The sequence below is a fragment of the Periophthalmus magnuspinnatus genome, chromosome 18 (assembly GCF_009829125.3).
Source record: "Periophthalmus magnuspinnatus isolate fPerMag1 chromosome 18, fPerMag1.2.pri, whole genome shotgun sequence".
NCBI lineage: Eukaryota > Metazoa > Chordata > Actinopteri > Gobiiformes > Gobiidae > Periophthalmus > Periophthalmus magnuspinnatus.
The window spans coordinates 10,394,057-10,409,181 of NC_047143.1; the positions used below are offsets into that span (position 1 = coordinate 10,394,057).

General features: G+C 36.2%; 1 protein-coding gene across 1 annotated transcript; it reads right to left on the reverse strand.

Annotated features, from left to right (window-relative positions):
* Positions 1-3,737: 3,737 nt before the first annotated feature.
* tmem256 (transmembrane protein 256) lies at positions 3,738-10,652 on the reverse strand. Its single transcript, XM_033983694.2, has 4 exons — positions 10,514-10,652; positions 9,982-10,019; positions 7,236-7,316; positions 3,738-4,768 (listed from the first exon to the last, which is right to left on the reverse strand). The coding sequence occupies exons 1-4, from the start codon at positions 10,593-10,595 to the stop codon at positions 4,625-4,627; spliced, it is 345 nt and encodes a 114-aa protein (XP_033839585.1). The 5' UTR covers positions 10,596-10,652; the 3' UTR covers positions 3,738-4,624.
* Positions 10,653-15,125: the final 4,473 nt, after the last annotated feature.

Sequence of the window (15,125 nt, forward strand, 5' to 3'; positions counted from 1 at the left end):
CACCTTGGAACTTTTCTGTAAGCCAAAGTGTCTTGTGTAAATTTGAGTGAGAAAAGTGTGATTGCGCTGTTGGGAGTTCCCGGAATAACGCAGCGCTTTGCAGACTTGATGATGAGGATGTGAGGAGTAGTCGTGACCATAGACTGTATAAAGAAGAGGACTAAGTGAGTGTGACGTCGCCAAAAACTTTCGGCTCCAGTCAAATGAAGCTCATCGAGGCTAGAGGCTATGGGGAGAAATTGGGTACGAGTTTCATATTTGGAAATCTGAGCATGAGTATCATAGCAACCAAAGAGCCAATCTGGAACAAAGCTGTTGAATGCCTCTTTTCACCTGCACTGCATGGTTTAGGGCGAAGTGGGCCCTTAGAAACGCTGTCAATCAAACTTGTTGCTAACGCTAGTGGGAGTGACCTCGGGGAAACGCAGCACCTCATTTGGCTGTTATTAATGTTCATATCTTCATTTACGAGCAAAAATAAAAATACCAGGGTCATACAGAGCAGGTTAATGCAATTTTAAGACCAAAATGCTCCCTTCAGCAGTTACAGAGAGGGGCGACAATTTTTCAAAGTAAAATGAATTGGAGCCAGATTCGATGGAGCCATAAGCGTGCCCATGATCACTTCCCATTTGGAACATGGCAGTTAGTGCAGTAGCTTTGTCCATTTATATATACAGTCTATGATTGTGAGTGTGCAAAGTTGATTCTAGTGATGTGACGTCCCTGAATGAGTCAGCTCTTTTGAACGAGTCAGCTCTTTTGAACGATTCCTTAGCATGAACAGTTAGGATGTCATTTTTTTAAAACATTTTTCAAATATTTATGCATTTTTACACTGATTAACACTGAAGTAACACAAGAATCAGCCCCACGCAACCAGTGTATATATGTACTCATTCTGAGTAACTGTATTCCTGCACAGTTACCCTTTATTTTGCTTTTTCCCAGTATAGTTACTTTCCTAAAATCAAAGGCATACATTATAGTATTTGATCCTGTAGTTTTGCTACTGACTGAACACCTTGCCAACTTAGTTTCAACTTTGCTAGAGGTCACTGACACTCTAAACTTTCTAGGTCTATGCAATTAAATTTGTTATGGAAGTGAAGTCAATGGAGTCAGACCTATTCTGCAAAATTTACTTTTAAGTGCTTTTGACCATGTTAAAGTTGTTTCCCCTCAAGATTTACCCACTTGAAACTGTATGTGTGACTTGTTTCTTTTATTAAGTTGATTTAGAACAGTGGTTCTTAGCCTGGGTTCGATCGAACCCTAGGGTTTCGGTGAGTCAGTCTCAGGGGTTCGGTGGAGGTCAAGGCACATTGGTGAATTGAGACACAGCCAGAGTGATGCCCTGGCATTGACTGGGAGGATCCCGGCGACAACTGCGCTCTGATTGGACATCTTCGAGGGACCATGGAAGCACATTAGCGTAATGACAGTAACATATTTAAAGAGCCCCATGCCTCTGCTTTGACATACAGTTTGAATTTACATGAGAGCACAATTGGTTGCGGAGTTACCGTGTGTGTTAAAATGTTAAAAATAATAAATACAATAAGTTCATTATTGGAATACATAAAGTTAAAAATTAAAATAATTTCAGTGTGGTAGTATTAAAAAAGGTCATGTCTTTGTGAAAAGGTATGTATGTAATTTGTTGTGAGTTCCTGCATTGTATTGGTTTTATTCTTTGAACACAGTGATGTTAATGCACAATTCATTTTGTGTATCAGTAAAACATACATGTCTTGAATTTGAAAAAAATATATATATATATTTTTCAATAAAGAAGGGTTCGGTTAATGTGCATATGAAACTGGTGGGGTACAGTACCTCCAACAAGGTTAAGAACCACTGATTTATTTGAATAGTGTGATTTAAAATGTGCAAATGACAACATAATGATCCACGTCATAAATTATAACTATATAGCAGACACAAGCACAATCTGTCGTAATCAAACTAAGTCAGTTAAGTTGGAAATTTTTAGAAAAGATCTTCTTTGGCCTTTACATAGAGTGTCTGTACAATGTAATAAGGAATATCCAAGTTAAAGGCGCTGCAGCTGATTTTTATTGTCTTAAAAACATGAAAAACAGAACTAGTTCATTTGAAACAGTTTGCAGTGGTCCAAAGTTAATCCTCACTTATTTTATGTATTACTAATTAGTGTATAAGTACTTTTCACAACTTTCAGAGCGGAGTTTGCCCATCATGGTAACACTGACAACAATTAGCATGCTAACCGTGCACTTCCTGATTCTCAGACAATACAATGCTTTATAATTAAATGCAGTCAGTACACAGTATGGTCAAAAGTATCGAAAATCAGATAATAATCAAAATTAACTATTACCATCAAAACTACATACTCAAATGAGCAGGTATCGATAGTAAAAAAAAAAAAAAAAAAGGCACAAAAAAAGGGACATTCACAGGACAGAAATAAACTTCTCCTGAATAGCTTTAGAATGGTCTTGAGCTGTATCAGAACAAGTATAATGTTAATATATGCCCTTGGATCACTATGGAACCTACCTGGACGACTGAAGGATTACACAGATATAAGGCCACATGGTAATATGTAAGAAAGAAATATGATTAAATTGAATTGATTTCAACTTCTGTCTGTTTTTTATTATTATTATTTTTTTTTTATTGTGGTATTGGAATTGGTGTTGAGTATCCAATCTATTCCTTAGTATCCAAGTAGAGTTTCAAATTGTTGTATCGTGACACCACAGTGGTGTCATTTTTACCTTAAGAGTTTCTTACAATATATCTGTACTGGGATAAAACACATTTTGCTCAACTACACAGAAAAAATTGGGTACAGCCAATTGGTATGGATTCAAAATAGTAATTCTGTTTTAACCTTAAAGTTACACTATGCTACATTTCAGGTGGAATGCCCATCACCTAGTTTGTCTCCACGGAGATGCCTAGAATGTTCCACAATATGACATTACTTTAATTATGCAGACATTATGCATTATACACATACTTATATTTATTTGAGACTTTATTACAATAGATTTGTTTTTTCAGACCAAGGTATAGTTTGTTTCCATACCTACCTACCTTTCGAGTGGTGTTCCTCAGAGTGGTCACATGATGTTCTGTGACGTGTCCAGTCAGCTGATTTAAACAGGTTTTGGCACCATCTTCCTACCCGTGGAGGCAGGACAACAGCACCATCTGTGGTCCAACTTCTTCATAACAGTATTCCAGGTGTGTAAGAGTAAAAGAGCCCCCTCATCCCGGTTTAAAGTCTCATGAGCATGTTTCCATATTTGAAATGCCTCCTTAAATCAGCCTCTGTCTCCATGTTTGTGATTGTTTGCTCCATCCTAGTCCATAATATGGCTCTCTCTTCTACTGAGAGTCATCTATTCTTCCATTCATTTATTTTTTAGAACAAGGTTTAGTTTGTTTTCACACCTGACATTTTCGACTGCTCACTAGCAGTCTTTCTCAAAGAGGTCAAAGGAAGACTGCTAGTGAGCAGGTGAAACAGTCAGGTTACCCTTTACTTCTGAAAATAAGAATATACTAAATGAAATTAACAGAAGACCAGATAATCCTCACTGGACTATTCATTTGAGACTGTCATACAATCTGGCTGTCGCCACTAATTTGATCAACTATTAGTACATTATAATATGCAAATTTAACAATATATAGTATTATTTTTGTAGTTAATTTGCAACCATAAAAAACAATTCTTCATCTTTAAAGTATTTGTCCCTTTATTGTAACTTCTTCAAAAAACATACAGATGTACTCAAATTGTACATGTGTTTTGGCATATCTCAAGCTATTGGATCTTAGTGCAAACATTCTCATCACAAAACTATTAGCAGTATTCCAAATGTGGTAAGAGAAATTAATTACATAACTGATAAATCTGTATCATGATTATAGACAAAAACAATACAAGTATACATTTTAGCAACAATGGTACCAGATAGCCTTTAAATGTCCTATATTACACAAAACAGATTCTTGTAAATGTTTAAGTCATATAATGTTGTTAGCTCATCAAAAACAAACTAAACGTATAGAGTTTAAAAAGACAGCAGAGCACTTCCTGTATTACCACATGGCAAAGTGGAACAGTGTTTTATTTGAGGGAAAAATTCATGCCAAATATGCAGGATTTGTGTGTTTAACATGTGTGAATGAAACGAAACACAACTCCAGGTCTGTTTCTGATGAGGAAACAACATTGTAACAGATCAGAAAATAGTCTACTATAGGCCCATTAAAATCAAATGGGGCCATATTCTCTAGAATGCTTATATGAATAGCTTTTTAAGGCATGCCAAGAAAAAAAATAATCTAGCAATTTCATTATTCAAATTTTTAAAAAGTTAATTTCAGCTTTAATGTGATATTCAAAAAAATACATTTCTTCTCACAACAGTGCCATAGCATTTTGACTCCCTATTATCCTTCTCTTCAACTGCCCCTCAAGCTGAACATTGAGTACAAGTATTGATAAAGTCAAGGTGACCTTATCTCTCGATGACACCCATGGGAGTGGTTTGGGTGCTATTCAAACAGTTCCAGTCATTTAGCTTGAGCAGTATGGCTTCGCACAGTGGTTCACAGCGGTTCACAGCAGTATAGCCAGCCACCCTGCAATCATGGCCATACCACCCATGGGTGCTACTTTCTTGGGTGCCACCTCCCCGGTCAGTGCCTGGCGGTACAGAGCTCCACAGAACAAGCCCATCCCGGCGACGAGGAGAGTGCCAGCCTGGGGAGGAAAAGGAAGAAAAAGAACAATAAAAAAAAAAAAAAAAATGCATTTGTAGCTCTCTATAGGGATTTTACACTACTTTTATAAAGTTTTTTTTTTTTTTTTGTAAGAACAGTATATGCTTTATATTTGTCACAGTTGTTATTAAATGCTAATACATAACATATTTAGATCACTATCTCAACTTTTATTGTTTTAAAAATTCTAAAACAATGTATTAGCAAGTTTACACAGCACAAACCAAAGTTTTCACTTTGGTTTGTGCTGTGAACAGTTTTATGTCATGCTTTTGTATATTTAAGGAGAACGGTCCTGTGGGAGCATGGGTGATGTAAGCTTGCGTTCTCTGTAGAGAACGCTAAATAACTGATACATGCATGGCATTTCAAACCTCTTCAGGCATGGTTTTAATGAGGGAACAATGTTATAACATGGTAGAAAGCTATTGATTTAGCATAATACCCCTCTTTAAAGGTGTAGTTTTCCTTAAAATGTCTTTTCTGACACTTGTAAGGGTTAAAGTAAGTGTTACTTCTTCCCACTCCGTTTTCAGAATCAATGTTTCATTTGTACAAGTCAAATCTTGGGCTTAACCTGTACAGATCACATTACTCTCTGTAATATAGCATAGCTCGAAGTAAGGATTATATAATACTGAAAAAAAATAAAATCATTTTAAGACAATGGTGATCCATACCTCAAATAGTATAAGACAGATAAGATGAGATTTAAAGAAACTATAATTATTATGTGCGGAAAATATGTGATGATATTGAAACATTGCATTGCAACAAACAAACCATATAATTTTCTATTTATCAGATTTTTCTTTTAGCATTTTGATGAATTGAATGGGTATGACAATATAGATTTATCTAACTGTTGGGAGTATAGAATTGCCATATTAGAACCAGAATCTGCCTGTGTTTTGCTCAAGGGCTCTCCTTCTCTCTTTCTTTCCCACAGCACAGATCTATAGGAGTGGGGACATAACAGCTTGATTATATATTAATGAGCATGATCTATATTCCATTTCATCTGCACACCTTTGAACCTTTGTGCTATGAGTGGATCAAAGTGCATTTGTCCACCGAGGGTCTCTGACCGATCCACTTTGTTTAAATCTCACATTATTAAAAATGAAGTCTACAAAGGGGTTTGATTCTGGATTAGTGCAAAGGAGAAGGAGGACAAGCTAACCAGCCAATATTTCTGATGAGAAAAAAAAGGCATAATGCTTTGGTATCCATTATAGTTATGTATGACGTACATGGATCCCTGATTGAGAGATAGCATTTCTGTGCTGTGTCAGCCCCACACTGCTAGCTCAGTCCTTGTTATCTTGGATTATGTCATCAGAGGTATAATACTCCCTACAATAGAAGCATAGCCAGACTAGACTGGACTATACTGGAATGGACAACACTAATGCTGTACTGATGTTTAAAAAAAAAAAAAAAAAAAAAAAAAAATCAATGTATTAATTAATTTATTTTTGCATCAGTCTTCTTGCCTCCCAGGTCAATTCCATCCAAGTCACTTCCTTTGAATCCAAAGTAAGTGTCCTTTTACCACACGTATGAGTGACCCTCTTGCCCCCAACAACATCTCTACAGAGAATAGAAGGTTTCAGACCCTCCACCAAAAAATTACATAGTGCTCCCTTAAACAGATTTTTTAAGTTTTCAATCTATTTATTTTTAACACCTAAAACTATAATGCTAAATGTGTCAAAATGTACTGTAACATCTATTTCATTGTCCTTAATTATAGACAGGCTTTTGCACTAAGCATATTTAAAAAGCAATGCTACAGTGACACTGACAAGTTGGGCTGGGCAATAAAAAAAAAAAATCTTTTTGGTGGACTTCAGGTATAGAGAACAGGGTGTTATGGTCACAATAGTTTTTATTTCATGTTGATGGGACCAATAAAATAAAAAAATTAAATTTGAAGTTAGGTTATACAAAAGCATACGGGCGTTACCACTAGTGGCAGAAACACGTCTGATGTCCATGTGAAATTAGGTCTTAAGTTTCACTCATAGACTGTGTGAAAATAGTCGTTTGTTTTCCGTAACTTGGATTATAATGATAAGAAGCACAAGAGAAGAGAAAGAGGAAAGAAGGTGAAGAGCTGCTGCTGGATCAGAGAGAGGGAGGAGGAGTGAGGACAGATGGCACCGCACACACAGGCAGAGGGAGAGACTGGTCTTTGGCAATAAACTCGCCTATTTTAGTAGTTATTTCTTTGACGTGAGTACTCAATGACAACAGCTGTGGTGAATTGTAAGGGTCAGCCTTAATGCAGTAGTGAGCAGGTAGTTATGTGCATCATTTGACAATTTAGAATGAATTTATGTTGTTTAAAATCATCACGATACACATCTCTGTATCAATACACATACTGCCACGAAGGCTCTAATTATATTTTGAGTATAATCCTTGTGTAGTTGTGCACTCACCACTGCAGGCTGTCGACACTGAGCTGCTCCCAGCAGGGCGAGGCTGTGGTAGAAGTGGTACTTATTGGCCGTTTCAAAAAGCTGAGGACACAAAGACACAAATACAATGCAATGATTAACTGCAGAGGTAACGACACAGGCTACAGTCCTTTGCTGTTCCAGTCCAACCCATGGAAAATAAAATAATTGGATAGGGTATTGCTAGTTTAGATCTGCCTTGAGTTGGACTAGTGGCCACTCATTGGCACTGCAAGCGAAAGAATCCCCTCCTGCTCAGAAAAAATTTCTCCCATAGAGCGCAATGTAATCGCAAACTCGCTTGTGTTCATCTGACAGAGACCGACAGGGCACTTAGAGCTTTAAAAAAAGGTCAGATTTTCTGTCAATTTTTACTCTAGTCGTCTTAAAAACTGCTTTTTAAATTGTTAGCTTCGGCTGGATCTACGCAGCTCTAGCTACTCTCGCTCTGACTGGTCAGAATGGTCATGTGAGCATCCCTGCATGGGAGAAGAGCACTACCTCTCATGGTCAGTCAGCAAGACTTCCACTAGGTGTACCTAGCCGCTAAAGGCTAATCTACAGACATTCGCTATTGAGCTTGGCACATTCACTTGAATGGGTGGACATCTTTACATCCCGGGGGTTGGTCCAACCAAAAGAAATTTAAAGAAATTACAGCACAAGTATTGTGATTGTGATTACATAATGTTAATGTTCAATTCAAGATTCAGTTTGGGGTTTGTTCACACATTCACAATATCCAAGAAATCCTGTTGGTTTAAAACCTAAAAGGACTGAATGGTCACTACCTAAACCCCAGCACCTGCAGACAATCATTAATCAGTGCTAGTGCAACCTCTGCAGCTCAGTGAGTGAATTCTGGAGGTTATGAGCTTTCACATAAGGCATGGCCTGTCCATGTTCATATATATATATATATATTTTTTTTGTAAGAGTGCAGGATACATCCTTTAACATTTGAGAGAAGACTACAATTTGAACTCCTAAAGTAATATACAAAATACAAGAACCCCATGCTCCAAACTGCAAAAAGGCTATAAAGAATTGCAGAGAACATTCTATTACCTAAAGAATTGCAGCCTTTGCCGTTTAATAAATGTACCCATTGAAGTTGCTAATTAGATTTGATTGCATTATATGTGGCAGCACTACAAAACTGTTAATTAACCATCTGTATTATATTATTATTAGATTATAATTGCACCATTCTGTGTCCTTGGTTGCTGCATGTACTGTATAGCCCAGTATTACACTGCCCTGTGAAGCTCATACATTATTCATAATTACAGTTAATAATATTAAAAGCATTCTCTGGTAGTTGACCTATTTGTATTCACTGTGGATTCTTGTTATGACAGTCTATCATGACATTTATTTTATTGTATTTTGGGGTAACAGCAAAGAAATAGTGATCAGGAATAAAAGTGGTAATTGCTAAAGTACATTTTCAGAAAAAAAACAACAACAAAAAGTTCTATACAGGTTTTGCAGTGACATAATTTTATTAGAAAAATGCCCATAGTTCTGCCAGAACTATGAGCAGCATGACAGACATAATGTGTTTCTTTGCCTCTTTGGTGTAATTTCTGCCCATGGAACTATTTTATTTTTATTTTTTTTAGCTCAAATTAGCTTTATAATGGAAAGTGAAAGTAGTGTCTTTGTTCTTGCTGTGACTGTGCAGAGCTTAGGTAGCTTGTTAGCTAACAATACTGGAAGATAAAGGACACTTTAACTCGTCCCACAGCAATTAATCTCCTCAACACAAGAACACAAGAACATTAAAAAACACAATGGTTTAAATAATCCAAGGCAGCACATGGCCTAAACCAATATGCACCTGTGCATCTTTCAACACAAGATACATATGGAACTTTTCAAAAATCAGTGATAGCCCTTGCCACCTTGAGATGACATCACAACTTTCTATAGACCAATATTATTTAATACAGATGTGGGGCAGGTACAATGAATATTGTTCAAAGGCAGATTTGTGTTGTGGTACAGTGAGTTCTTGGGTCTAGTCACTAATAGAAATCATCAGGTTCAACATTTGTGCTTTTACCTTTTGGATATTTTATGGCTAGGCCTGTCATGATAACAAATTTTGAAGAACAATATATTGCTATAGAGATATATCTGAAAGAGATATAATCTGAAAAGTTCAGTGTACAATAGAAATAATTGACTAGTCAATAAATTGAAAAATAATCACTGCTTCTACTAAAATTGTTACAGCCTTATTCTTGAACCTGATCATTATATCAATGATTAAACCCTAAAACTCACTATATTACAACAAAAATCTGCATTTTAATTTAGCTGCCCTCACCTGTATTCAATATAATTGGCATACAGAATGTTGTGATGTCATCTGAAACCCAGCAATTGTTTAACTTTTACCAATTATTCACTCTTCTGACAATATGAATGTATGATACGTTGTATTTAAATGTATGAGATAAGATGTATATACTTTATTTTTAGAATGTCAGTGTAATGTTTTGTTAATTATCGTTATACGTTGGAATTATCAATCAAAAACAATAAATAAATAAAAATTGTGAACCAATTATTATTCATATTATATATATGAATAATAATTCTATAATAATATATATATAACCTTCAAAATTGTCTAGAGCAAATTGTGGGGAGTAAATTAATATTCATTTTGTAAACATTAATACTGAAAAAAGCTAAACTGACTGAAGCTACTACTTACCACTATGCGATACTCATCGGGATCTGTATTTTTAAAACCTGTGCAAAAGTACATACAAGTTAATATGCAAATTAATTAAAAGTACCAACCTATAATATAGAAAACTTTTCAGTACCATACATGTTCAGTGGCTTACAACATGCAAAGTGTATTTAAAGATTTTAAAAGGGTTAACATGAACCTTAAACCCATGTAATTTGTTACATTGCTTATCAGATGAGTTGCTACGACTCTCTGTTATGTAAACTTTTGCCAAATTTACTCAACAATTCCAAGAATAACATACATTTAAATACAATTCAGTGCAATCCGAATTAACCTTCACATCTTGCAGTCTGCAAAAAGTTCCGTATTATTGCTTTATTGCACGTACGATCACGTTTATACGATATACAATTTTCAATATGCATTATTATGTAGGGAGCCCGGTTTGCTAGCGCTGACGTATTGTATTTTTAGCTTTCTAGCGCGCTAAAAGCGACAAATATAAAGCCTACAATAACGTTTATTGTTAGCTAATATGTGACGGTACCGTGAGCTCCATACGCCCCCAGTCCGACCGCAGAAGCCCCGGAGAGAGCCGCTAACCTCCGCACCACGACCGCTGCACTCATGTTTGCTCCGTGTTAGCTCCTGTGCTAACTCCAGTGTTTGCTAACTATGGAGGTGACAGGGCTGCGGTGCGTTTATAACCGTCTTGGATTTTTAACGTTTGTAGCAATCTGTTTGGGCTTAGACCGCTTTTATCACGATTTAAAAATGTAATAATTAGTTATGTTTTGCAACTGAATATACTGTAGTGAGTTATAGCTGTGAGCTGTGTGTTTGTTTGACTTAATCAATACAAGTTTTATTTATTTTTTAATCATTGTTAAATGTAGAAATGTTACAGCTCGTTTGAAAGCATCAGTGAAAAAGCTTAACATAACCATCGATCTATGAACACAACACACAAAAGTAAGGTTACAGGGAAATCTTTAAAGCTCGATCCCGTAACTTTTTAGCCAAAACAAAAAAGACAATAACAGTATATATGTTCACTGTGTATGTTTTGATTGCCCTAAAAAAGCATGCATCTGTGAGTTGTGAACAGTAAATTTGCATATGCTCAAGATAAATGGTTATAATGGCGTGTTTTTTATTTCAATAGAATTTATAGTTAAATAGGCCATCTTACTATTGTGACTGTACAATATTGGTCGCTTGGAAACCTTTAGTGTTTTAGTTCAAATATTACTCAAAGACAATAAAAAACAAGCATTGTAAATGTAATAAAGGTTACTGGAGGTAACTGAAATAGATTTGTACATGCATGCTGTATTTTAAAAACAGAGAAACAAAAAAATATTTAAAACTCATATTTAAAAGATTGGAAGGACTTTATAAATATACAAGCAGTTCACAGCTCTCAAGAAAGTTAAAACAAAAATGTAAAAGCAGTGGTTAAACAATATATTAAAAATTATAAATAAATATATATTAGCAAATTCACAATTTGATTTCCTTAACGAGTAATCTGTTTTTAGTGGAGGTTCAAAAAATAAATAAAATACATTAAAATGTATATATGTGTTACGGAGGAAAAGACGGTTAAGACTCTTAAAGATAGAGGTACGATAAGAAGGCCACACTAATGGCTAGTATTTGTTTGGTCCTATGCAGTCCTGGTTTAGTCCTGGTTCATTTGCGGTTATGTTTGGTTTTGTCTCGGTGGCCTACATTGTTACATATTTCACCTGCAGCCTTACTTCTCATTCTGGTCCATGTACTGCTCTGGGATGTTTGCACAATCCAATTTCAGCTCTTGTTAGCACTACTGTTAGTTCTATCTCTGGGCAATATATTTGTGTTCTGAAAAGCATTTGAATAATTCAGACATTTATTTCAGAGATGGGATGAAAACAAAACAAAAAATGTAAGACCACTTCAACATTTTTTTTTTTCCCCCCAACCTTTATAGTGGGATTTGGTGCAATGGCTTGAGTTCTCATTCACATGGAGTTGGAGGAGAGGTCAGAATTCTAAGATGGAATTTGCTGTTTAAAGGACCCATATTAGGTTATTTTCTGATTTATGTTATAATGGTGTTTCCTCATCAAAAACATACTTGGAGTTGTGCTTTGTTTCATTCACATATGTTTAACACAAAAATCCTGCATATTTAGTTTGTTTTCATCTCTCAAACAGAAAACACTTGCTGTTCCACCTTGTGATGTCCACTGTATTTTTAAACTCCATACACCTTCACTGGAATCATTTGGATGATTTCAAGGGGGCTTGGATAATTTCAAGGATAATAAAGGATTACATGTGAATGGAATAAAACACTCCAGGTATGTTTTTGAGGAACATGGCTATTATAACATGGCTTAAACTTATAAGAATCTATTTTGTGTAATGTAGGACCATAAACTGTCAGATTGCAAATTTGCTAACCTGGTTTATGGTTAATATATCAGTGTGGCCTATCCATATGAAACAAAAACCGACACAAACCTAAACATCTTCTCAGTATAAACAAACTAAAGTAAATCTTCCATAGAGTTATATAGGCCCTTCCATCTGAAATTATGGAGCATTATTATTTTATTAAGGATAGCCCCTTGAGATGCATCATCTCACTCTTTCAAATGGGTCCTGGAAAAGAATTGGATGGGTGCTGGTGTCAACACCGTTCCTGAAAAGTATTGCATCATCGGATTAAGAAAAAATATATTCCTTGCTAACATTGCAAACAAGAAGGTATGCTACACATTCATTTAGTCCAAATCGATTTTCTTTAATATCAATAGACTGTTGTGATTGGGTAAAATTCCTCCCTTCTTTTCCCAAACAATATAAAAGAAAGATGGATAGATAGATAAACAAACAGATTGTCGTAACAGTGGGTGTAGTGGACCAAAGAGTGCAGACTCGGGGAATATTTACAGTATTTATTATAGAAATGACAAATAGTACAGTTCGAGGGTAGATCCGGCGGTGAGCAGGAGGTGAGGCGCGGGCCAGGATCCAGGAGCGGAACGTGGAGCGTAATGGAGATGACGATGCGGGCAGCACCAGGGCAGGGTGCAGAGTGCAAACCAGGGTCCGGGGTCGTGGAGTGCAGAGACGAAACAAGACAGTACCAGGGCTGGGAAGCAGGGTGGAAGCAGGGTCAGAGCTGAGACGGTCCAGCAAGCTGGGTGTAGATGCACATACGATCCGGCACAGAACAGGGTGTGGTACACAGATGATCTCACACTGAGTGTCTGGTCCTGGCTCCTCTTATACATGGCAGGTAGTGGTGATTGCACTAATAAGCTGCAGGTGCGCGCAGGAGAAGCCAGGAGATCAGCCCAGCTCCGGCAGGTGAGGGAGGGAAGGAGCAGGACAGGAGGTAAAATGTGGAACAGACGGTGCGGATCATGACACAGATAGACAGACAGATATAGATAGATAAATCGATTGACAGATAGATAGATTTTATTTATCCCCATTTATACAGGAAGACCCCAATGAGAGCACTTAGACTGTCCTTTTCATAGTTGCCCTGATCAAATACAAAAAAACACAAACAAAAAACAAACAAAACATGGCATGACATAAGTCCAACAGGTATAAATGTTTGTCACTTGATTATTGAATTCCATCTGTGGCACCAAAGTATCCAATTATGCATGTCTTATTCCACTTTGGGGGAACAAAACAGCCAAAAGCCCTTTTTTCCCCAGTTTCTCGGTTCTAGTGCGGCTGGTACACTTACACAGTCATGGAATCTTGTATGAAATGTTCTTGAATCAATGTTCAACAAGCAAGTGAGATATTGTAGTCTCCAATGAATACATTTTATACAGTGTTATTCTCTTCTGACAGATAGCGATGGGCAACCTACTTTTTCCAAGAGCATATAGTGATGGGTTTTAAATTCACCACCTGTTATGAAACAAACGGTTGAGTGAAAGAGTGTATCTAAAAGTTTCCAAATAAAAGATGCATGTATATTATATCGCTATAATCAGTACAGAATGGAAGGTTGCTTGAACAATTTCCTTTCTGTAATTCAGTGGGATACAAGATTTGTTTTTTGTAATAAAGTGATAATTTTGATTTTAAACTGTAATAATAGTAATTCTGAGATGCGTTTTTTTAAAGAATAAGTTTTCGTCAAGCCAAAACCCATATTTGCATTCAATGATAATGTTTTGGGGAGCGATTTTGGATTTCATTAAAATGTTGCAGTTTAAAAATCACCTGATCAGCAGAGGGAGCACTTTCATACAAAACAGCATCATCTGCTTATAAATGTATGAGGCTTTCTCTTAAATTGCAACCAATAAAATTTATTAATGTAATAAAAAAGTAGTGGGCCCAAAATTGAGCCTTGGGGCAGTCCTTTGCTTAAAGTTAAAAAAATTGATTTACACCCATCGGCTACTACTGCCTTGGTTCTGTTTGAAAGATAATTTTCGAACCAATTACATGTCGCATTGTTACATCCAATATGCTTCAGGCACTTCAAGAGGATCGTATGATCTGCTGAATCAAAAGCTTTAGTTGAATCAATAAACAGAGCTACACAATCTTGTTTGTCATCAACGGCTGTGAAAATGTCATTTAAAACTCTTGTGGTTGCTGTGACAGTACGATGCCCTTTTCTGAAGCCCAATTGATAAGACTTCAAAATGTAGCATATATTTAAATAAATTATAACTTAATTTACAACTAACTTTTACAAGACAAGGTCATTTAGATAATGGCCGAAAATTATTTAGTTGCCCAACCTTTAAATAAAGGCAAAACATGTGCCTAGAGAGAGATAGATTGATAGATCGATAGATCGATAGATCGATAGATAGATCGATCATGTTATCATAAGCCACAGAAAGTTTAATCAGTGCAGCAAACAAAGGCGTTTTATTATTAGTAGTATTAGGAGATGAGGCGAGCTGGGGACTTGGTGCATAATTCATATCACATCAGGGATACAGACACAAGGCACCTCTGCCTCTCTGTAATGCCAGGACAAGTGCGTGCAAAAGACAAGATACTAAGTCCATCAACCATGTTTTAAAGAGCACATATTATGCATTCTTGTGGCTTTAAAGGACTTATATTATACAAAATGGACTCTTCTGAGCTTTAAGCCATGTTATAATGTTATCTCA